Consider the following 22,026-nt stretch of genomic DNA (forward strand, 5'->3'; position numbering starts at 1 on the left):
AGCATGACAAGATATCTAGCCAAGTGCACATAGGAAAGTCAACACATAACTGGCAGCCTTCTGTGCCCCCACTTTCATCGCCTTGGCATGTGGACAGGCAGCCACATTCCCAGTTGGCTGGAGCAGACGGTGACGCTACCAGAGGCCCTGGCGCAAAGACTAGCTGGATGGCATACATGTGTACTGAGACAAGAATTTCCTTCCTTTTAACCCCCCAGTTTGTCTGGCTCTGTTAAACATATTTAATAACACTTCACAGCAGCTGTGCTTTTAATTTTGTGGCTCAAATAATATACAGAGTATGTGTAAGATGTTCTCATTCATTTCTGGTTACGAAGGCACGTTCAAGTGCTATCAAAATCATCAAGCACAACATTGATCTGATTTGTGTTTCCAAGTTAGTTATTTTATGTGTCCTCCACTTCTATAGCAAACAGCCAAGTATTCTTGGCTAGTAGTTCTAGGCTAGTAAAATGACAGGTTGGCTGTGTTAAGGGCAGCTAGATGTTGCTTCAATATATAAAAACATATTATATGTCTACACAAAACAGTTATACAGTTATATGTAAATTTGAAAGTATATATATGTAAATTAAAAAAAAGTACAATCTCTTTAATTAAGAAGTCCATCAAATAGGGGGGTCTATGGCAGGCTATATATGTGAAATGTTGTAATTGTTATATATAAATTAACTGTTATTAACTAAAATTCGATCATAACCCTTGTAAGTCCACTTTGGCCAAACTCAATAACTGCAATGATCAAACTAAAGAGAACTATTGGTTTTTGTAAAACCGAGGCATTTTGTAGCTGCAATGTTCCATCCTAAATGTGACAGTATCTTCAGAAGAAACACTAAGATGTTAACAGAAGGCAACTCATCTAGACATCATCACAAAATAGTGGTGACAGATAATCAAACACATTGTCAAGACAAAATCTGCCGAAGTGAAAGAGCAATTATACATCATTAAATGTCATTCTTTAGACCAATAAGCTTAGATGCACTGGTGAATAATAATTTCTTTAGCTATTTGAAAAACTAGACCGTGAGCTGTAGTCGAACTCGGTCAGTGAAGAATCTCCAGCAGTTATCCCTGCTGTCCAGCAGTCCGAGGGCTCGGACCTCAGCTCTCACACCAGACACAATGCCTTCAATCTCCTCCTCACTGAAGAGCTCGGGAATTTCTCCTGGAGGGAAAGGCACAATCATAGTCACAGTCTGACAAGCTGCAGTGATCAATATTCACTCTTTATACAACGTTATCATTTCAGAATGATTTCAAAGACTGAAGAAGTTTGATAATTGATGATGTTCTCTCAGGCAGAAAAAGCTGAAACACAGAATGATTATTGTGAAGTTTAGGTCGAACCTGATGCCAGTAAATCATTAATAATGACCAGAAACCGCTCATCGGGAATCTGTGAATCAGTCAGGAGCAGAGCCACACGCTGGTTCTTCACTCCAGTTTTTAGGAACAAGCCTGCCAGATCCATCTAAATAAAACAACACATGTCATGAATAGACGCCAACTATATAATGTTCACACATATATAGGGTCCACTAGAGAAATTATCAATAATAAATCAACAATAACCAATGAGATAACACAAGTCCCATGATTACGACTTGATTTTTAAAGAGGCTATTAAAAGATAAAATTGCTTCACCAATGAGATAGTGAAACATTTCTCAGTGGTTATAAATAGTAAACCCAGTCACTTAAAAGTTATACATTTTCATTAATGCAAATTTGATGAAGTGCTACTGCACTTGATGTTCTGTTTGGCGTCAGCCTTTTAACAACAGCAATATTTACCTTGAGGTCCTGGATGCTATAACCCTTGCTCAGAGTGATTTGGAAGACTTCCACAGAGGATATGTAGGCGGCCAGACGAGTCAGGCTCTGCTTCCCACTGCCCCCGACCCCAACCAGTAAGCCATGAGCCCTTGGAGACTCCAGGATACGACTGATGCGACAGCTGGTAACAACACAATCTTTGTTATGCCATAAAACACCTCTATCCAACCAAATATACCATAAATCTATGCAAACCGTCTTAATATGTCATCTCCACATCAGCTGCATGGATGCTTCTAACATATTCCAATAACTCACATTATATTAGCTTCCCTTATTGCATTAAACTGCCATCTTTCAATTTCATAAAGTTGCTTATGTCCTTTTCTTACTACCTTTATGGTGTTATAAGATTCTCTCTTCCTTTATTTGATGTGTGTTTAGTGTCTTAGGGATAATTTGGGGGGCAAAACAGTGACATTATCAAAGGAAATCATTAAATTCACTATGATCCTTCCTAATTTTCATAATAATATGCAAACTAAAGCTATACTTACACATGTTGCATGGCATCTTCAAACAGTACCAGATTCATGGCTGCATTGAGCTCATTGTAGCTCTCCAGGGCATCGGTGAGGACGGACCTGAGCGCAGCCCAGTCTGTAATTGGAGCATAGGAGGCTTCATCGCCCGTTTTGGCAAAGTGGCAATAGAGGAGCGGCAGCTTTGTCACCTTTTTCTCATCCAGTCCCTGGCAGAGGACAAGTATATTATATCATTGAAATCTTTTGATGTATGTTTTTTATCTAAAGGTGAAGAACAGCAATTCATACTATATGATTTAGTTTTAGTTCTATCATAATCTGTATTGCACCTCAAAGCATTCATGCACAGTCTCCATCTGGAGCTTCCGGAAGAGCTGCAGGTCCTTGACAGCTACCAGTCTGTCTGAGTACACTCTGCAGGACTCGTGGAGCCACAACAGTGCCAGGTCAGTGCTCTCTTCGACACTGTCAGGCCCGGCGAAGAGGATGCCCTGAATAACACAGATACTTGTATGATATTTCCCTTTTCTTTCAAAAGTCCAAATGCAAAAAATGCTCACTATCAGTACTACCTGAAAGACGTTAGACAAATCTCGTAGATTAAATGTGTAGTGAAATTTGATGGCTGTGGGCAGAAAGCTGTGAACCATCTTGTGATGAAGAGTTATGGCAGCTTGAACAACAGCTACAGCGCTCCTCTGAACCAGCGGACTGAAGAGCTGCTGCTTCAGGTGGCCACAAAGGATCTGACTGAAGATTGACATCTGAGCCTCAGACGAAGGAAAGTTCACCGCGAACACTGAGAAATGTCTCTGTAGAGTAAACCAAACGTCAGAAAATGTAGAGCAGTTTATCATTTTGATCATTAAAAGATGCTAGTTTAGCAATGACCAAAATACACCATAGCCATTCTGAACTAAAACAAATTTATCTGGAAATATGTTTTCAAAGTACATGTTACAGGCTTGTCTGTAGTAGCAGCAGTGGTAATAGCAGTAGTAGTAGTAGTAGTAGTAATAGTAGTATTAGTAGTAGCAGCAGTACTTAATATACATCCTCACCATGCTCCCACTTGTACAGTATAAAATCGATGTTGAAATCTGCTTTGTTTATGGTCCAAACCACACGCGAGATTTAAGAATACTTTTTGCTTGTGGCATTGTAATTGCTGCTTAGTTTCCATGCTAAAACTTTTCTCTACAAACAAGTAACTGAAATGGGTTTCTGAGAACTTTCTGCAGATTAAGATCCACTATAAAATGGCATTGACTCAAGACTCTTGAATGTATAAACTGTGCCCCTGTCAAAGGGGGCATTCAAATAACAATTTGCACACTAATTCACACAAACATTAGTCAATCCTTTCTTACAAACTACACTATACCTAAAATCTTGAACGTTTGCATTCAAGAATAAATTATGCTGGTACAATATGCTTCTTTTAATCCAACATCAGTAAATAAGAGGGCAATATAAGTGGAAAACATACTTGTAGTCTGGGGTTGATAGTGAAGCTCCCAGCAGTTGGATTCATACAGGCAACATACTGGGTATTGTGTATTTCTTTTAGGCTCAGTTTCTGCCTGTCATACCTATAGAGAGCGAAAAAGACGGCTTGGTGTAATAAGCAGAACACACCATAGTTTGGCAAATATATTTCATGTGGTGGTATAAGACTCAAACACACAACTGAAAAACTGACACAGAGTGTGAGAGGTCTTCTCACCAGTGCCCATAATCCAGATGCTGACGTATAAGTGTGTGAGGTTGCACTGTTCCATAACTGTCAACAGCGGGCATGTTGATGTCATCTATGAAGCAGACCATCCTTCTGTTGCCTACAGGGGAGTAGCTTCTGCCTGCTCTTTTCTCTAGTTGACGCTCAAGAATCACTACAAGAGAAAGCAGAGTGATTTGACACAAATCCACAGCAAAAAAATCAACCAAACTACAGTTGCCCACATACAACACAAACAATATATTTTTTTAAAAGAGCTAGAATAATCTAACACTTCAAATGTGAGGATGTAATATGACTGAAGGAATGATTGCAGAAATGACCTGAGAGGGAAGTTTTTACCTCCTCCACGGTTTGTGAATGTGAGCATTACCAGCAGATGGTGCTACAGTTTACTTGAAGTTCTAGTAAGTACTAAAGAACAATCAGAAAGCCTCACTCACCCTGCAGCATGAGGGAGGTAGTGTAGTAGTTGAAGGGTACTTTTGTTGTCATGTAACTCTCTGGCAGACAGTCAAACTTGTTCTTGACAAGTGCAGTCTTTCCCACTCCAGCATTCCCCACAAGCATTAGTGGCTGTCTCCTCTCCAGCAACAAGTCTATGAAGTACCGAAGACGCACAGTCTCTGCTGTGTGTACCAGAACAGCCTGCAATCATAGAAACAGCAGGAAGACAGAGAGCCGAAACATACATAGTTATTATGGCTTTCTTTGAGTGTGATTTATTGACAGACATGTGTTCAGTGAATTGTATGTGATTTATAATTTCTTGTATTTCCCCAGAGCACCACAACTATTCTGTCATAATAGCATCATTTGCTCAGAACAAAACCCCACTAATTATGGCTCAGCAAGAGTCTTTGGAGCATTCACAGCTGTACGCAGGAGCATACAGAAAGACAATAGAGTGTGGGTGATAGCTCAAGCCTTGTTGCTCATGCCTTCACCCCCACACAGTCTGGTATGGGGTGTAGTACATGGTAATCAGACACAGTGGAAAGCCTATCATCCATTCTAGCACCCCTGCCATAACCTCATGATTGGACTTTGCCCTCTCTTATTGTGTTCATTGAGGCAGACATGCATTTTTAATATGCCTGTATTGTTCATTTTTAGTTATTTTTCTTTGAGAAGGTTGCTTGTGATGTGATTATTTGATAAGTCTGTGTTTTATAGTTTTATAGCAGCTTTCATGTTCTTACCTGTAATGGTGTACAAGTTTCCATTTCAAAGGGAGGTACAGTATCAGTCCAGGGCAGGAACCGTCTGGTTTGAGGGTCAAGGTAGTAGTCAAACACTGTCCCCTGTGCTGGCAGCTTCACCGTCTTCATTTCTTTGGTCCACCATTGACTGAACTCCACCCGATAATCATAGAGCTGGACAAATCATTGAAGATATAATATCATGCATTAATTCATATAATTTCAATGAAAAACCCCATCATTAGTTTAAATTGTTGACAGTTAAGCTTATATTATTCTTGGTCACTTGTCTCTCAGCAAAAGGCACTATGTTGAACATCACCCTATATTTATACCTTCCAAACAGAAGAACAAAGACAAATCAAGACCAGGAGTATTATCAAACGATCCAATAACATTGTCCAACAGTTCTTAATGTTGCCTGAAACACTAAAGCCCAGTAACACATTTTTATATGGAAAGTGCATAATTTCTGTCAAGGAACGAGACATGACAATAACACACCCTGCATATCTGCAGGGTGTGTTATTGTCATGTCAAAACTCATGCACTAAAATTGTCGTTATGGTTGCTATATGCAAGTTGATATGAAAAATACTATTCATAATTTCATCCACTTGAATTAAATGAAAGTAATACCTGGTCTTGAAACAGGGCCCCACCAAAAGCCCAGATGCAGGCAAAGGTGAAGTAGGTCTCATAGAGCTCTCGTGGAGAGTCAGAAGGAATACTTTCTGGTGTTAGAAGGCAGTCAAGCAAAGTGCAGAGGGTCTGAATAAGAAAAAAAAAAATTATTTCAGTCGGATTTGCTGGCTGTGAAAGCATACAAAGGAAGTAATACATTCCCTGCATATGCTTGTGTACCTGCACCATAGAGTTTTCTGGGATAGGAGTGATGGTCTTGAAGCTGTTTCTCATCTGTTCCAGACAACGGGGAACATATTTTTCAAACATTATGGTGAGGTGGGCCCTTTCTGTCTGGCGTTCTCGTTGTTCAATCCAGCTGGCAACGTACCTGAGCAGGAAGGAATCATTTTGTATTGATGTGCTGATCTGATTGAGATCTAAACGAGTGTTCTATGTCTTTTGCGTATAATAGATGTACACAACATAGTCACTTTGGTGCAACAAGCACAACACATGATACAGAAGATAATACAAAAACGGCATTGCAACGAAAACTTAAAAAATGATTTGATATTATGTGAATACAATCTGAGTGACTCACGGGTTCCAGCCCAGGTCCTGTTGGTTAACATAAAGAATTCCTGCTCTGGACACAGTAGCAGGAGTGGCCGTCCTTAGGTGACTGATTTCAAACACCAGTCTCATGGATGAAGTCAGTGGCACTCGTTCATTACTGGCCAGAGTCAGCACCTGAAAGACGTTATGAAGCATTATGGTTTCCTTATATCATAACATTTGCATGGTTAATATGACAAGGAAAACACCTTCATATCTCATCAGGTTTGACAGAGTCGCTTTAGAATATTTCAAAGGTGCAAGATCACTGTGACTGTGATTCATTGCTCTGGACAAAGACTTCCAAGTACTCACACTCCAGGAAGTGATTGCTGAAGGAGGGGGAAAGAAACATCTTTTTCTATCTATACCACCTTGGTTGCTATGTGTTGTACAATAGCGTATGAGTGAACAGGAGGGAGGTACCTTGTTGTCATCCATCACTGTGTTGAGTGATTCAATCCACATCGGATCAATGTCTCCATCCAACACAATCCACTTAGGTCCTACGTGGGAGATGTTTGCTTGCTCTCGCATCAGTGATGAAAGCAAACCTTACAGAGATGAAGAAAGCAAACAACAACTGAGATTACAGATTACAAGGTATTAGCACCGTTTAGATCAAGAACGACTTAGCACTGGTTCATGTGTTTTACATGTTGTTATTCTCATTTAAAACCAGCTTTGTTTTTACCATCTTTCCATTCTCGAGTTGCGTGGTGGATGAAGCCAAACAATTCATCTCTGTCTACTGCCTTTGGATTGAGGTCATTCCATACAGGCTTCCTCTTCAAGTTTACGTAGGTTTTATGGAGAACTCTCAAGATCTATTGAAAAGATAAACACCTGATATTTCATGTACCTTACCGAAAGTAATTTACTTTCACAATTTGTAAGGCAATAAAATCTAACCTGGCTTTTCCCAGTCCCAGCATTTCCAACAACAAAGACAGAATGACGTACTGCCATGAGTTCCTCCAACTGCACCACCTGACAAAATAAATGTAGAAATAGATTATTTAATTATTTGTTTAAAACATTGACCAGGTATACACCATATCATCTCAAACCTTAAGGATGAATGTCTCCTCAGGCTGGAGTCGGAGCTCCAGCGTGGTCTTTCGGATAGCCTTTTCAAATTCACAGTCCCTCTCTCTCTCCACCTCCAAGCCTGGGAACAGATCTCCCAGCAGTCCCAAGAAGATAGTCACATCCTCAGTGATAATTTTAGGCATGTTGAAGTCCCTCAGTGCACGCATCAGCACCTGGGAAGTAAAATGCACTTATAGATTACAGAGTATTCCTCTTGTGGCAGTGAGATGACATACACATGTAAGTCACCTGATCCTCTGGTCTACTCTTGTCTCTTCTTCTCAGTGCCCCTGCCACAACCAGAACAGACTTGACAGCACGCAAACCCCAGTCATAGTGGTCCTTTTAAGACAAATAAGAATAGACTGTAAAGATGTGTATTCCTGTGTTTATACTTGCCATAAATCATATCACACAAAGCGCAAAAATGGTTTTATGCAACGCTGTGGTCCCAAGGTAAAGCTGAAAATATGTAATATTGATGCTCTCTGTTCTAATCCAACATTATGAAATATAACAGTGCTATTAAGTGCTTTTCTCCTACCTGCTTAGAGAGCAGTTCTTTGCAGAGAGTGTACAGAGTGATAAACTTCCTGGCTAAAAGCTTAGCAACCCGGAAGCCTTCAGCAACCAGCATTATCTCACAAATAAGCTCAGTGTCCGGCACCACCATGGCACAGGGTCTACAGCAGGACAAAGACAATGCAGACAATAAACTGGGTAATGCTGAGTAAAGGCACACTATAAATAAAGTTACTGTATCACTCTCACCTGAAAAGAGCCTTGAGGTTCTCAGGTAGCTCCGTCCTGCCGGCATAGCCAGGGTTCATAGTGATGAAAATCCCCACAGAGGGCTTTAAGACAATGTCTTCATCTAAGAACAGGAACCTACGAGGTTGCATAAAGGGTTAACACATCTTGACCCTTACAGCATAAAGGCTTCATGCATTCAGCTTCAGCTGGTTACCTTTTCTTTTTAGAGCGGATGGCGTCATGTATAGTTTTGACCTGCACTGCTACAACTGACAGAACATCCACAGCGATGCGATTGAACTCATCAAAGCAGCCCCATGCTCCAGTCTGGGCCAGACCCTTGTAGATATTACCAATTGACTGAATATGAAGTAAAAATGCATTTAATCATACATTACTGAAACATCTAATCAACTGACCAAAGGGAATACTTGTAAATTGTCCACTGAATGACTTTCACACCTTGTAGTCCATCTGTTCAGAACAGTTGAAGATGTATACCATGACGCCCATGGCTCTGCCAAGATCCTTAGTGGTCTCAGTCTTCCCTGTTCCAGCGGGGCCAGCTGGGGCTCCACTCATGGTCAGGTGCAGTGACTGAGTTAAGGTGATGTAGCACCTGAACATGCCCATGGCAACAACACACAGGAAAACACAAATGTGTTTTTTGAAAATGCTGAATGTAGCGAATGCATGTATTGAAACGTGACATGGATAGACTGAAAACTGATAGGCGGCAGAGTTACCGGTCTGTGAGGGGAGTGATGACTAGACGCGGTGTATTTCCAAGATACTCATATGAGTAAAGGAACTGGGCATCACAGATGTTAACAAAGCAGTGACGCTGCTCTTCATACCAGCAATGCCGGAGCTGGGAAAGCCACTGGAAGGCCTGTGAGGTGGTGACCTGTGAACACACATGGCTGCTATTAAACTAGAGATCATATGTCACAAGAGACGAGGGCAGCAGGTAATATAATGATCATAACTAGTTAAAAAATAGTGTCTTGTTTTAGTTTTGGCCTATAGTTTATAATCTAGTCTAACAATTTGGTGAAATGGAGGCTGTGCCTCTCTTGTTTTTCTCATCCCTTAAACATGTAAAGAATTAAGAACTGTGCTATTCCTATTTAGGGTTTGTCATGTCATTTTTAATTGTTACCTCAAATTTTAAGAAAGCATTTTTTTTTTTTGCTGCATATAGGTTGCAAATGGAGAATTAAGTCGTTACCATATGGATTGTGATTTTCAGTAAATTATAATTTCACTTTAGAAAAGCTAAACACTGTGATATGGTCTTTTACACACCTTTATGATTGATAATGCCAAAGTTAGCTTAATAAAAGGAAATGCTTACTATGGAATGAATTAATTGTGATTACCTTTTGGGCAATGAGGCTGGCAACAATGTCTCTAGCATGGACATCAATAGTGCACAAAGTCATGATCTTCTGTCTGTCGCCTGAGCTCAGCTCTCCCAGCAGCATGCCGATCAACAAGTTGAGCTGAGAAATCTGGAGGGAAGAGAAGCATATTCAAAGCAATGCTGCGGAAAATAGACAGGAGTTAAGGTAAGGGTGCCAACTGAAATGTACACACAAGATGAATTGGCAAAAATCTGACATAAAATTGCATGGTTCAAATTTCTTGTTTCAGTTGTATTGCTCAGTATTCTATAGGAAGTAATTTAAACTTCAATGTGGTCAATGTGTCGGTGTATGAATGTGGACCATGTGGACAATTTTACAGAAACACAGACAATTAAAAGTGGTGTTTTGTTCTTGTTTTGGCTGAAACATCCCTGATGTCTTTCATTTGTAACTGTTCTTGTGCGACAGCAGATCCAATCAGTCCAGTGCGTTGAAGGGAGGGAGAGATTATTCAAACAGCAACCAAGGACATGGTAACCTTAAATATTGCTGATGAAACTGACAAGAGTGATAATACCGTGTGAGCATAGACCACAACAAGGGCTCACATACCCATCTCAGGTCACTGACTCTGAAGTAAGTATGACGGCATTATGGGAAATGTGTCCAACGTCTTTAGCAGTTGCCACTTTACTCACAGATGACTATTTCTAAACTGTCAATTACATTAACTGATGTTGTAACAAAATGTATGTATGTTTATTCATGTGAGTTTTTGAGGCCATGGTTTGTGGTGGTGTTGTACTGAATCCTAGTTTTGTAAGAAGTTTTTCATATTTTATAATATTGCATACGCCTTGCAAGATAATACTCTTTTAATGTTGGTGTGTTAACTCATCATAAAATGTACCTGTTTCTTGTTGTATTCTTTTAGTGCAGTCTCAAATCCTTCCTCCAGTCTTTTAAACACAAGCTCCATATCATTGCTCCACCAGATCTGGGATCCAATGAGAGTCACTTGGGCAGGAAAGTCGAGAATCCACTGCTCTCTGGGCTTGTCCTCGTACACAGACACAGCTTCAGACAAGTGACCCCTCACACATTCCTTCATAGACTCCTCCAGACAAGAAAGCCATGCCTCCACCTAATGCAAAGTATTTTTCACCATTAGTTTTGTTCTTTATCTTATGAAATGCTAATTCAGATTCTTTGATACTGAATATAATCTTACCGGCCCGAAACAGCAACATTCTGTCTGGAATGGGACATATTCTCTCTCTTTGCTGTACATGCCCACTGCAAGTTTAGGATTATCCAACTGTTCGTTTTTGGCAAACTCCAGATCTGAGATGTTGTCAAATAATTTTGAGAGGTGAACAGTTACCTGCAAAAGACATTGAGTCATTTAACTTTTCATTATAGACACAGAAGTGAAGTAGTGACACTGGACAAATACTAAAAACAAAAACCAAGGGAAATGCCACATAAATGTACCTCTCTGGGCCGACTCCCTTTGGAAAGGATGTCCAACAAGTCTGCAGATGAAATAAAGTAGAATCGAGGAAAGGCAAGTCTCTTTGTCTCCAAGTATTCGGCAAGAGCCTTTTCACACAATGTCAGCCTGTTAAAAGAGAGAGTATGGGAATCGTGAACACATCAAGACAGACTGTGAGTAGTATCATAAAAGTGTAATCAAATAAAGGTTAACCTTGTTTGTAGATCCTCTAACTTCTCAAATAGATGAGGTTTGTTGGTGGCCTCAATGACATTTATAGTCTTAGCACTGTCCAACATTAACTCCTGAAAGAACCAAAATTGACATGTTTACAATGATGAAAACAATGGAATTTGTAAAACTATATGACTGAAATATACAGTAAGTGCAAACCTGGAATTCTGCATCTACAGCTTGAAATCTGTGTGCATCTGCAGGCAGCTGTTGGCAGATGTCGTCACAGCTTTTGAAGATGCTTTCCAGGTAGACCCATGTCCTTTGGACCTCGATCCAGACCATCAGCACAGAGTCAGCCACAGTCAGCTGTTTCTGTAGTTCCACTACCTGGAGCAGGAAGTGATGTACATGCTTGCTCTGAAAGATGCCCTGGAGCTGAACCTTGAGAATGAAGACAAGGGGACATGTGTATAGCTTACCAAAAGGATTGGATCCAATGTAAAACTCAAATACACCACACTATTGAAGTAATATCTTAATAACCTTAAACTCATAACATGAGTCAGTTTAATTATAGTGCATTTTCAACCTCATCTGCATACCATGCCATAAAAAATGGGGGAGGGAAACAGTCTATTTCCACAAAGATCTAGGCATTCAAGTGGCAAGACTTCTAATTGCTGGCCATAACCCCCCAATACATCTGGTGGACATGTACAAAGACCGCCACAGTGCAACAATGTCCTGTGTTCTACAGAAGCTATAAATCTAAGGACTCAATAGGGACCTCTCTACTCTCAGCTGTGCTGTTAGACAGTCAGACAGGGCGGCCCCTTTCTGCACTCTCATCTCTATTCAGCACTTAACTATCAGTGCTTCTCACAGACAACTGGTCTTGAGAACTTTCAGAGCAATAAAGTCACACATAAAATCTTAGTATCAATTTCAGAAGCTTAGATATTTACCTGATGATCCTCAAGAGTTTCTATAAGTTCCTCATCACATTTAAGAAGTGGCACAGAGGTTTGGTAATGATCTTCATATGAAAGCTCCATTGATTCCCAAGTTTTACTTATTTCTGTCACAACCTGAAATAGAAAAATAGAGGACGGCATAATGATTACACCTAAACCAAATATGGTAATTAAAGCTGTCTAATGAAAATCATGTATCTATGTAATCTATGATTTTAGTTTTAGAAAATTCTCATTCTTCTTATGCTAAAAAAAAACAACCATTGGATTATCTGAAAAACACACTGTCACAAAGCTGAAAACAGACTCATGAAAAATGTTTTGGAGATCATGTATCATGAGGTTGGCTCATAGTTTGACGTTATTGTGCTACATTACTCTCGATGTATTTGACCACAATCTATTAACTGAAGAAGAACCTTTTCTATGGCCATTTCTTTGACTGCCTTATCCACTATGTTGCGAACTTCGTCTTCCAACGAATGGAGCTGCAGAGCCAAGAGGTCTTCCAAGGTGGTACTGTCAGTCACAGTGAAGTCCATCTATTTCAAAAGAATCATTGTCATGATGCAAAGTCTCAGATTTCTATCATGCAGGAAAAAAAATACTGCCCTATAGTGTGATCTCTGCTGTGTGTATTTATGCACCTGGTTCGTTCTAATTAGCTTCACCCAGTGGCGCTCTCGTATTGCAGGGTTCTGTAGCTGACTCACGGCCCGAAGTGACGTCAACAGGTTCTTTACATAAAGGTCTAACCCAGAATACACATCCCACACGCGAGCCTCTTTGTCAAGCTTCCGAATGTCCTACACAAACAGAAGGTAGGTAAACATAATTAGTTATTAGAGGCATCTGTTACAAATAGCAATGGTGCATGACAGCAAGACAGCAGGAGAGATGTGCTGGTGTGATGTAGCACTGTTGGTGACCTCACCTTGGCAAACCTCCTCAATTCTGCATCCATCTGGTCTACGTTTATCTGCCTCCATTTGGTCATTGTCCAGTTTTCCACACTGCTCTGTATAGATAAAGACACATGCAGAGGGGTCAATGGGTTGAGGGTACTTAATGGGGACATTCAGAGGCTACATGGTATTCAAAGAATAAAGGACAACCTCCAAGAGGAAGGGCTGGTCAAGTTATTGAGTTATTGGGGCAGTGTAGTGTGGAGGTGAGGTGTTCAACTGTATTTCCCTTTACAGTATGCATTAAGCTACTTACCTGCACATATGCAACAATGTCCCACAGTTCTTTGAGGACAGTGATCTCTCGTCTACAGAGCTTGATGTCTCTGTAGTCAGGAATAGTAACGTCAAACAGATTTGTAGACTCCTGCAGCTCTGCTACCTCTTTCTCCATGTCTCGGACAGCTTTTTCAGACTAGAAAACAACACATGGTGATTGTTATCCAAAGTGTACAGGATAATACAATGTTATTTAAATGACATAGCAATGGTTAAACTCCTACTTTCTCCAGACTGATGTAGGGACGCACTGCATTGTAATTAAAGGGCATTGTCGCTCTGAACATCTCCCTGAATTTACTTTGTTTCTCCTGAAAAATGAGAAATACCACTTTAATAGCCTTCACACTTTGGTTAAAAATACAATTTCTTCAACACTGTATATATAATAAAGAGCTTAAAGCGACTTGTCACCTCAAAAGTCATGCATCGTCTCCGTATAACCATCACTTCTGCATTCTGCATGGGTGCCACCTCATGCCTTACTTTCAGGGCCAATTTTTTTGCCCCACTCCATTTCTCTGGAAGTTCCTGTAGCGAGAATTAGTTTGATTTCTCAAAGGATGAATGTCCACAAAATGAATTTTTGATCATTTGTTATCATATCATCTTATTTAGTACTTGAAGGTGGCAATAAAATATGGAGCATCCATTCCTTTCCTTACCTCCAGCTGAGAATAGACCTGGTCTGGTATGGTCACTCCATACTGTTCCAGTAGGATTATTGTGTCCCTGAAAGGCTCAAACATCTTGTCTGTGGCTGCTTGTCTATCTCTGACAGCCAACAAGTGACTCATCACTTCCACCAAACCGCGGTGGTTTCCTTTAGCCACAGGCTGGCCGAGCCCTTGAACAGTGGCTCTAACAAACTTCTGCAGCTCATCAAGACTGAGTGGGAAAGCACGCACAGTGAGAAAAACTGATACAGTTTGGTCTGCATTTAATAGCTATGCAGAAATTTAGAATTGTACCTGTTAGTGACATATGTCAAGAGGTGTTCTTTGAAAAGCCAGCTCCACTTCTTTATAGTGTTAAGGAGGCTCACTTTAAAGAACTTGACATCCACTCGAAACCATCCATTGAACACTCTGAAGTCTTCAAGCTTGGAAATGTCAGCATACAGAGCCTCATAATAATCTATCTGTAAAAATGATATCACATCAGAGATTGCAATTTAGACACCTGCCATGTATGGGAAATGTGATTCAGGAATTAAAAAAGCATTTGACCTGTTCTTTGAAGTTATCGATTGTAGGCGGCCTTTCAAGGAGTGCATCTGCTCCACAAGCCTCCATCTCTTCAGATGTAAGTACACTTCCATACAGAAGAAACTGGCTGAGAAACTCAGCCCTGTCATCTTGCCAGAGATGGGTGTAGCAGTCAAACTTTCTCTGGTAATGTATTGCTGTCTTGAGGACGTTCTCCACTCGCTCCATTATTTCTTGTCTCAGGTCCAACAAATCAAGCATATCATCCATTACATCCTGTAAGAGTTATAATACATGACATATAACATGAGGAGAATCTACTATTTGTAGAAGACTATAGTGAGTTTAGAAAGACAGAGTAGAATTCTTTTGACATCAAAATCTACAGCAGAGTACCTGGTAACTGACGGTGCTAAGATGAGCAGCCACTCTGTTGATATTCACCGAAGTCTTGAATATGTCTCCGACCAGTCCTTCTATCAGCTCATAGAGGCCGTCCCCTGACTCTTGCTCCAATGAGGGGAGGTTAACCATTCCTGAGCTAGTCAGCATTAACTGAGACTCAAACAGAGGTGTCTGGTTTGGCCATGATTCCATGTTGTCCGCAAGGAACTGAAGAGAGTGACGGATGTAGCTGAAGAGCCCCTCCACCACCATCTCATCCACATACTCGAGGTAGGACTGCCATGCTTCTGACGCAGGGTCAGCGTGGAAAAGGACCATATTCTCCTGTCAAAATTGTTACGATATTGGAGAGATGGTGAGCACAAAAACTGTCAACGTTTTGGCTCTGTACTGAGGATGGTGCAGGTTGACACATTTCATTTGAGGGGTTTGATCTGTTTCAGAATAACTAGCTAATGTATATTTACATGGCTTCCCATTGGGACAAATGTAAAACATATCAGGTAAAAACATTTTTCAGTCAAATTTTATCACAATCGAACAGCATCAAAAGCCTTGGGACTGTGAATGGTACAGCACAGATTATGGTTAGATTTGTATTTATCTTATAATATCTGTATTATCTTTTCGTAAGGAAAGTGACTCCAAAGCCAAACACAAGTACGAATTATGAAAATGAATGAATAATTAAGGCTTTAATTTACCTGGGAACATTTAAATATCTCCACAAGACGCTAAAAGGTTCTGGACCCATGCCAATAATTGCATGCTGTTTGGTGTTTACTTATAGTAGAGCAATACATCTATAATGTGAAAGAGTGAATATTATCATACATTTAGCCACACATACCTGTACCAGCTTGTGTATAGAGTCTCCGTCCTTCTTCACAGAGCTGTACTTCTTGTTGACACGGTCTCCCCTGTCTTCCAGCTGTATGAGCGAGCCTCTCTTGTTGTCCTTTCTGCTAAACAGGGCCTTTTTGCTCCATCCCTTCATTATTGACTGGATGGCTTCGCAGTTGTCTTTGGCTCTACTGACTCGACATACAAGGTCGTGGACCAGGTCTTTGGTGGTGCTGATGAAGCTCCAGCAGTCCGGATCCTGCCATGTCAGGTCAGACTCTGCTCTTGTCAACTGCACATCTATGGACGCCTGCTCAACTCTGATGAGAGGAAGTTCCACCTCTAGCACTGTCTGCTTTAGCTTGTTGTACCATTGTACTAATAGCTGCAGACTGCTCACATACTGTAAAAGGTACATGCATAGTGTGGATAAAAGATCTATTCTGAGGTGCAGACTATGTAAAGGATAGTAGGAAAGACATAATGCTTATTATTTCAGAGGTATGCATGAGCCCATGAAGTAATATGTTAGTTTCGTACCTTTGTGAACATGTCACGCTTCTCAAAAACTGTCATTGCAGCTGCAGGGATCTTGATCTTGAGAGTCTGAATATATTTCACATCTTTCAAGACTTCAGTCAGCTGAGGGGTGACATGAAATGAACTGTTATACATAGTCACAGTTGGTAGGTGGTGAAATGTTTGGTCTCAACTAACAGAAACCTTTAGAGAATATAATAAGTCAAATTAAATAATTGTAAAGAAATTAACAGTTCACCAATAATTGACCCAAATTAATTGGTGACCTGCATCTACGCTTTGTAACATTAGAAGAATATTGGTCTTTGGCCATATCGAGTAAACTAAAGGATACTAACAGACATTCCAATTGTGGGGGATCTTGAGGGCATGTGAGCTTTATGAGGGAATTAATTTAACTTGTTTTTTAAGAGACAGACATTTCTAAATCAGTCTAACAGTAAGTTGGATAATTATTTAGCATTGGAGGATGTCTGCAAAATGTGCAATGTGCTTTCTAGTTTGCAGGGATATTACACCAAGTACCTTTGGATTGAAGTTGAGTGAGATCAGGTCAGATGAGGTATTTCGGGAGATAAGGGGCTGGTTCAGGTTGATCAGGCAGGCCTGTTCCAAACCGTTACACCAGTCAGAGTAAATGTCCTCCTCATATTGGTCCAAGAGACTCAACATCTCCATGTACATGTTGTATTCCTTCGCCATCTCTACACCTCCTGCAGGCCTGGAAATATTGCAAAATTGTGAGACAACCGTCATTTTTAAACATGGCAAAATTGTCATTTCCTATATGTACTGTACCTATAAATCTGTCTGACTAGCTATTGTTTGTAATTAATATGTTCACTGTAAATAGTCGGGTGTTTCTACTGACATATTCAACAGTAATCTGATCTTTTCCCATGGTGTTTGAATACGTTGTCTGAGCATTTTTGCCCACTTCAAAGCTCCAGATGTGTGAGCCATGTTCTTAGTCAGACCACTTTCCATCTGTAGACAAGGGAAGAATTGAACAAAGTTGTTGCATGAACAATACAGATTGCGCCTTGGGTACATATTGCTAATTTTCCATTTTGCTTCCATTACCTGAGTGACCTGGGATTGAAACAGATATTTACATCTCTCCAGCTCTTCTCTCAAATGTTGCTGCAGTAGAAGGAAGTTGGGACTGAATATCTGTCTGATTTGTCTTCTCTCCAGGAAGGGTCCAACATTAGTCAGCAGCTAAACACAAAAATGTTGGTGTCCCACTTGTTACTCTCTATTCACTTTATCAAAATGGTCATCATCATCTTACTATCCAGTCTTGCTTACTTTGAATGCTGATTCCAGTCCTGAGCAATCCTTGAAGGCCAAGCATAGAAGACTGGCAAGGCGGCACTCGACGTCCACAATCCTCACTTTCAATTCCTTAAACTCGTTTTCAAAACCCTTATGAGTTGATGAAAGTTAACAATTCAACAGCATTTAATGATGGACACCACTGTAAAGTGCATTACGAATATGCTGTAGCTGTTCATGGAAATCTTAATTATATGGCAATAAACTTGATTTCACCTGAGAGTTGAAGTCAAGTGGACTGTATTCACTGTGCGTCAACACTTCACAGTGGTTACTGAACTCTTTGTACAACTGAGCAGCATGCTCACTGTAGAGTTTTCCATTAAGTCCACCAAATTCCAGTTTTTCCATCCTCTGAAAGTCCAGCATCACTTCAAACAAGTCCTGCAAAGATAAAATAGAGTAGTAGGAAATAAAACCACATAAAAATGTTCCCTTGCTGTGACACCTGAATACAAAAAAAATAAATCTGTCTCACCTCCAGCTGTAGCATTCGATTAAGGAACTGGTTGAAACGTGCAAAAATCATGGCAGATGGGAAATCCCAGGGTGCATGTTTCACATGGTTGGCCAACCTCTCCCTCTGGGTCTGGTAGCTGTCTCTGAAACACCTAAAGACTTTTATCACCCTCATTACCTCTTGTTGACTTTCCTCTGGATCCTCTCGGAGCAGCAGATCCCCAGAGAGGTATGTAGAGGCCTAAAGAGTGCAAGATTTTACGTCTGTGAATTTGTTCACGCAGACAGCCAATAACTGAAGTCAAAGTAATCCTGACTGACTAGCATCAGCAAAGCATACTTTTAAAAAATCCATGCATTGTTTTTCACAACAATTTCACATGCACGTGTCACTCAATGTATTCCTTCACTACAGCTGTTTGAAATGAGGATTCCTACCTGCTCAATGAACAGATTGCATAGCTCCTGCAGTAACACCACCATGCGTGCTGGTCTTTGATAAGATTGGCAGTTGCTCCAGATAAGGAAAAGCGTGTGTAATAGTTCAGGGATGACTGTTTCAAAGTGAGGAAATCCTCCCTTTTCCAGTTGAGACAGTTGTGCGTGCAGTGGCTGTAGATGGATGTCAATGTCTTTGGCTTCTTGAAGCGCTTTTGGTTCAAAAGAAAATAGGGTTTAAGTTAAAACATAATCAGAGATTATACATTTTGGAAATAGCATTATGCTGTGCATCAAACATTTGACAAGGTGCAAACTAAAGCACGTCTCCTTGGGCTTTGAAAAGGGCCCCTCTAATCTTACCATCAAATACATTTCCAATTAGAGTCATGATTGTTGGATGATAGCTGCTATCCATCATCTCTAACATCTTTGCCATCTTCTGAACAATGGCACTCTGAAGCTACGAGGGAAAGTGCCGTACATGTTAATCGGAGTGTGGAATGTCAGGAGATGAAACTTATTTTAGTGAAAGATCAGGAGAAAGAGGGAGCATACCTGGTGATAAATGTTCTCTATGTTGCTTTTCCTGGAAGCCCAAAACTTCAGCTCTGCATTGGGCCCTGGATTGCAGCCTGTCATAAGTAGGTCTGATGAATCCTCCTTTAAAATGTTCTGGATCAGATTGGTCCAGTTGATGACCTGGGTCTCTATGGCATGGGCCAGTGCCCTGTCGTAGTTATTGTACCTGAGTGTGAAATACATGTTGAGAGAGTTTGTTATTACGTATGATTACGATAAAAAAAGATCCTAGGCTCAGAAACTAAATCAAGATGTGTGTGTTTTCTTACATTGTGAAGGTGCTGAATGAATTTTCAATCCAGTCTATCTCGGTTGGAATAGGGAGGACGCTTTTCCCTAAAATCTGTCCCATGACAACTGATGTCTTACTGCACATCTTCTCAACATGCAGAATAATGTCTTCAGACATCAGATTTGGCCACATTTGATGGTTTTTGTTGTTTGACAGCAGTGGAACACATACCTTTCGAAAGAGAGAGAAATAATTTACCCAGCACTCATAACGGCACAGCACACACAACAAAATGTGTTTTCATGAGATCGGTGTATGATGGAGGGTATAACAGTCACCTGCTCAACTGTACGTGACAGCTGTTGTAGTGGTGATGGAGACTGGAGGCCAAAAAGCAGAAGTTCCCTGTAGTTTTCAGAGATGACGGGAACTAATCTCTTCTTGAGTATGTAGATTGGCATATTTTGAGTAACTGGTGGGACCTGAAACAATATCACAAAGCAAATAAAATACGATTCAATAAGATTAGACTGCAAATCAAGGATATTAATCAATTTCCTGCATTTCTGCAGTTTACTCTTCCACTGGACTCTTTCTATTTTTTGTTTTCTTGTGTTTTAATGACATGTTTTCAATGTTTTGATGTTTTTAATGGTTTTATGTGAAGCACTTTGAATTGCCTTATTGTTGAAATGTGCTATACAAATAAACTTGCCTTGCCTTGCAAATAGAATAGACACTCCCAAGTAATTCAATAAAATCTGTCGCACTAAATTCACCAATTTCAAGATATTGTAAATGCTTACGAGTCAAGTGTCCACAGGTCAACTAGCTAACGTTAGTCATCGACCAAAGTAACGTTATTGAAGATTATGTAACAACCATAAAGTTACCTCTTTAGAAGCAACCAGACAGGTTTTATTTGATGAGGAGAAAAATATAACGGGCTCCTTCTCAAAGAAGTTTTTCAAAACAGTTTGAAACTCTTCGGTCACGGCACTCTTGTCCCATGTTTGGCGGTGCAGTCGCAGGAGCCCACACACTTTTCCCTCGACAAACTTTACTCTGTCGTCCTCAAGGAAAGACGGAACGCTTTCGTCGTCCGACATGATTGCGCTACGACCACGACATCCTTCTTCAGCCCCCCCCCTTCCCCTGCACCCCGTTCAACAAAATGGGGTAAAAAAAAAGAAAAGAAAACTGATTTGTGACTGCTCCAGAGACCGTCCCCTAAATTAGCTGTTGATCTCGTGTAGTTTCTAGTTACTTTATGCCTGTTTTGCAAAGAAGGCTGGTACGAGCAGTACAGTCCTAGGGGGCGGTTCAGCATTCCGTTGCTTAGAAACAGTCACTATCTTCAATCACTGCCAGAAGGCTCTTTGGCGAGAAAGAACAACTTTCTTCTTTTAACCCTTTTCCAAATGAAATACAATGCAACCTAACAATGGCGTATTTATTTCAGTCGCCTATTATAACTCCCACACGATTTATTTTTAGATGACCAGAATCTAGCGTGAGGGTTATAGGACTTTTCTTCGAGTAAAATCAGCAACATACTAAATGCACAGATGAAAACAAGTGCTTTAATTTGTATGGACATGTGTATATGAGTGTATATGATGACCTATAGTCCTTTCATTGGGAAGTTTACCAATGAAGAGTAGTCTATATGGATATACTGTCATTCAACATTCCTGGTTTAAACAGATGCAAATCTGTGGCCCCTTTTATGACACATATGTGTGACAGGACTTGCATGAAGGAGCCTATGTATATGAGGCATAGACTGTAGTAAAATGTAGGCTTTTGTGATATATATATATATATGTGTGAGTGTGTGTTTGAGACTAGTTTGACTGTTGTCCTAGCAGCAGAGCACTGTACCCAGCAACTGCCAATTACAAGGCACTTTACTACCCCTCATTTCAGAGCACCTTAGGAGTCTGACTGCCATAAATGATAACAAAATGCTACTTTGGAGTAGCTTGAAGGGGATGCTAAGCAGTATTTTGCTAAAGCTTTGTAACAAATTCTGAAAAATGTCTCCTACTTTGTTCACATTGAGAAACTGATCTTTAGGAAAAAAGGAGAGGAGGGTGAGACAAACTCCCCAGGTTTGCAGGTGGCACTGCTGTGTTGGACCTCATCACTAACAATGACAAGACCACCTACGGGGGAGAGATTGCCTGCCTGTTGCTATGGTGCTAATAACAAGTTGGAGGCAATGCATTCAAACAGTTAAGATGAAGATGGCTCCTAAAGTAATCCACACGCTCATTTTACTCTGGAAATCAGCACAGATGTTAACATGGTTGAGAACATGAATCATTCAATTAGCTAAAAAAC

General features: G+C 40.4%; 1 protein-coding gene across 1 annotated transcript in view; it reads right to left on the bottom strand.

The window, feature by feature from the left end:
- The window catches only part of LOC306700083 (dynein axonemal heavy chain 11), a gene marked incomplete at both ends in the record, with an annotated part of 36,828 nt that extends 16,039 nt beyond the window's left edge, over positions 1–20,789 (bottom strand). Inside the window, 54 exons of the mRNA XM_079164982.1 lie at positions 1,050–1,192; positions 1,375–1,498; positions 1,822–1,984; positions 2,361–2,554; positions 2,678–2,839; positions 2,921–3,160; positions 3,838–3,940; positions 4,075–4,240; positions 4,530–4,734; positions 5,289–5,462; positions 5,928–6,059; positions 6,153–6,303; positions 6,517–6,665; positions 6,957–7,084; positions 7,225–7,357; positions 7,443–7,520; positions 7,601–7,795; positions 7,872–7,964; positions 8,167–8,305; positions 8,394–8,510; positions 8,590–8,735; positions 8,838–8,994; positions 9,122–9,282; positions 9,758–9,889; positions 10,656–10,889; positions 10,977–11,129; positions 11,240–11,366; positions 11,454–11,545; positions 11,634–11,858; positions 12,383–12,505; positions 12,811–12,933; positions 13,039–13,197; positions 13,326–13,409; positions 13,613–13,771; positions 13,860–13,946; positions 14,050–14,166; positions 14,301–14,523; positions 14,607–14,776; positions 14,865–15,119; positions 15,240–15,572; positions 16,099–16,494; positions 16,632–16,733; positions 17,157–17,352; positions 17,503–17,618; positions 17,715–17,852; positions 17,943–18,059; positions 18,186–18,353; positions 18,448–18,669; positions 18,867–19,078; positions 19,230–19,329; positions 19,425–19,614; positions 19,718–19,911; positions 20,019–20,162; positions 20,574–20,789. Coding sequence (XP_079021108.1) covers positions 1,050–1,192; positions 1,375–1,498; positions 1,822–1,984; positions 2,361–2,554; positions 2,678–2,839; positions 2,921–3,160; positions 3,838–3,940; positions 4,075–4,240; positions 4,530–4,734; positions 5,289–5,462; positions 5,928–6,059; positions 6,153–6,303; positions 6,517–6,665; positions 6,957–7,084; positions 7,225–7,357; positions 7,443–7,520; positions 7,601–7,795; positions 7,872–7,964; positions 8,167–8,305; positions 8,394–8,510; positions 8,590–8,735; positions 8,838–8,994; positions 9,122–9,282; positions 9,758–9,889; positions 10,656–10,889; positions 10,977–11,129; positions 11,240–11,366; positions 11,454–11,545; positions 11,634–11,858; positions 12,383–12,505; positions 12,811–12,933; positions 13,039–13,197; positions 13,326–13,409; positions 13,613–13,771; positions 13,860–13,946; positions 14,050–14,166; positions 14,301–14,523; positions 14,607–14,776; positions 14,865–15,119; positions 15,240–15,572; positions 16,099–16,494; positions 16,632–16,733; positions 17,157–17,352; positions 17,503–17,618; positions 17,715–17,852; positions 17,943–18,059; positions 18,186–18,353; positions 18,448–18,669; positions 18,867–19,078; positions 19,230–19,329; positions 19,425–19,614; positions 19,718–19,911; positions 20,019–20,162; positions 20,574–20,789 — 8,760 coding nt within the window. The remainder of the gene's footprint in view (positions 1–1,049; positions 1,193–1,374; positions 1,499–1,821; positions 1,985–2,360; positions 2,555–2,677; positions 2,840–2,920; positions 3,161–3,837; positions 3,941–4,074; positions 4,241–4,529; positions 4,735–5,288; positions 5,463–5,927; positions 6,060–6,152; positions 6,304–6,516; positions 6,666–6,956; positions 7,085–7,224; positions 7,358–7,442; positions 7,521–7,600; positions 7,796–7,871; positions 7,965–8,166; positions 8,306–8,393; positions 8,511–8,589; positions 8,736–8,837; positions 8,995–9,121; positions 9,283–9,757; positions 9,890–10,655; positions 10,890–10,976; positions 11,130–11,239; positions 11,367–11,453; positions 11,546–11,633; positions 11,859–12,382; positions 12,506–12,810; positions 12,934–13,038; positions 13,198–13,325; positions 13,410–13,612; positions 13,772–13,859; positions 13,947–14,049; positions 14,167–14,300; positions 14,524–14,606; positions 14,777–14,864; positions 15,120–15,239; positions 15,573–16,098; positions 16,495–16,631; positions 16,734–17,156; positions 17,353–17,502; positions 17,619–17,714; positions 17,853–17,942; positions 18,060–18,185; positions 18,354–18,447; positions 18,670–18,866; positions 19,079–19,229; positions 19,330–19,424; positions 19,615–19,717; positions 19,912–20,018; positions 20,163–20,573) is intronic.
- Between the last annotated feature and the right edge of the window lie 1,237 nt (positions 20,790–22,026).

The sequence above is a fragment of the Pholis gunnellus genome, assembly GCF_910591455.1.
Source record: "Pholis gunnellus genome assembly, chromosome: 8".
In the NCBI taxonomy this organism is placed as follows: domain Eukaryota; kingdom Metazoa; phylum Chordata; class Actinopteri; order Perciformes; family Pholidae; genus Pholis; species Pholis gunnellus.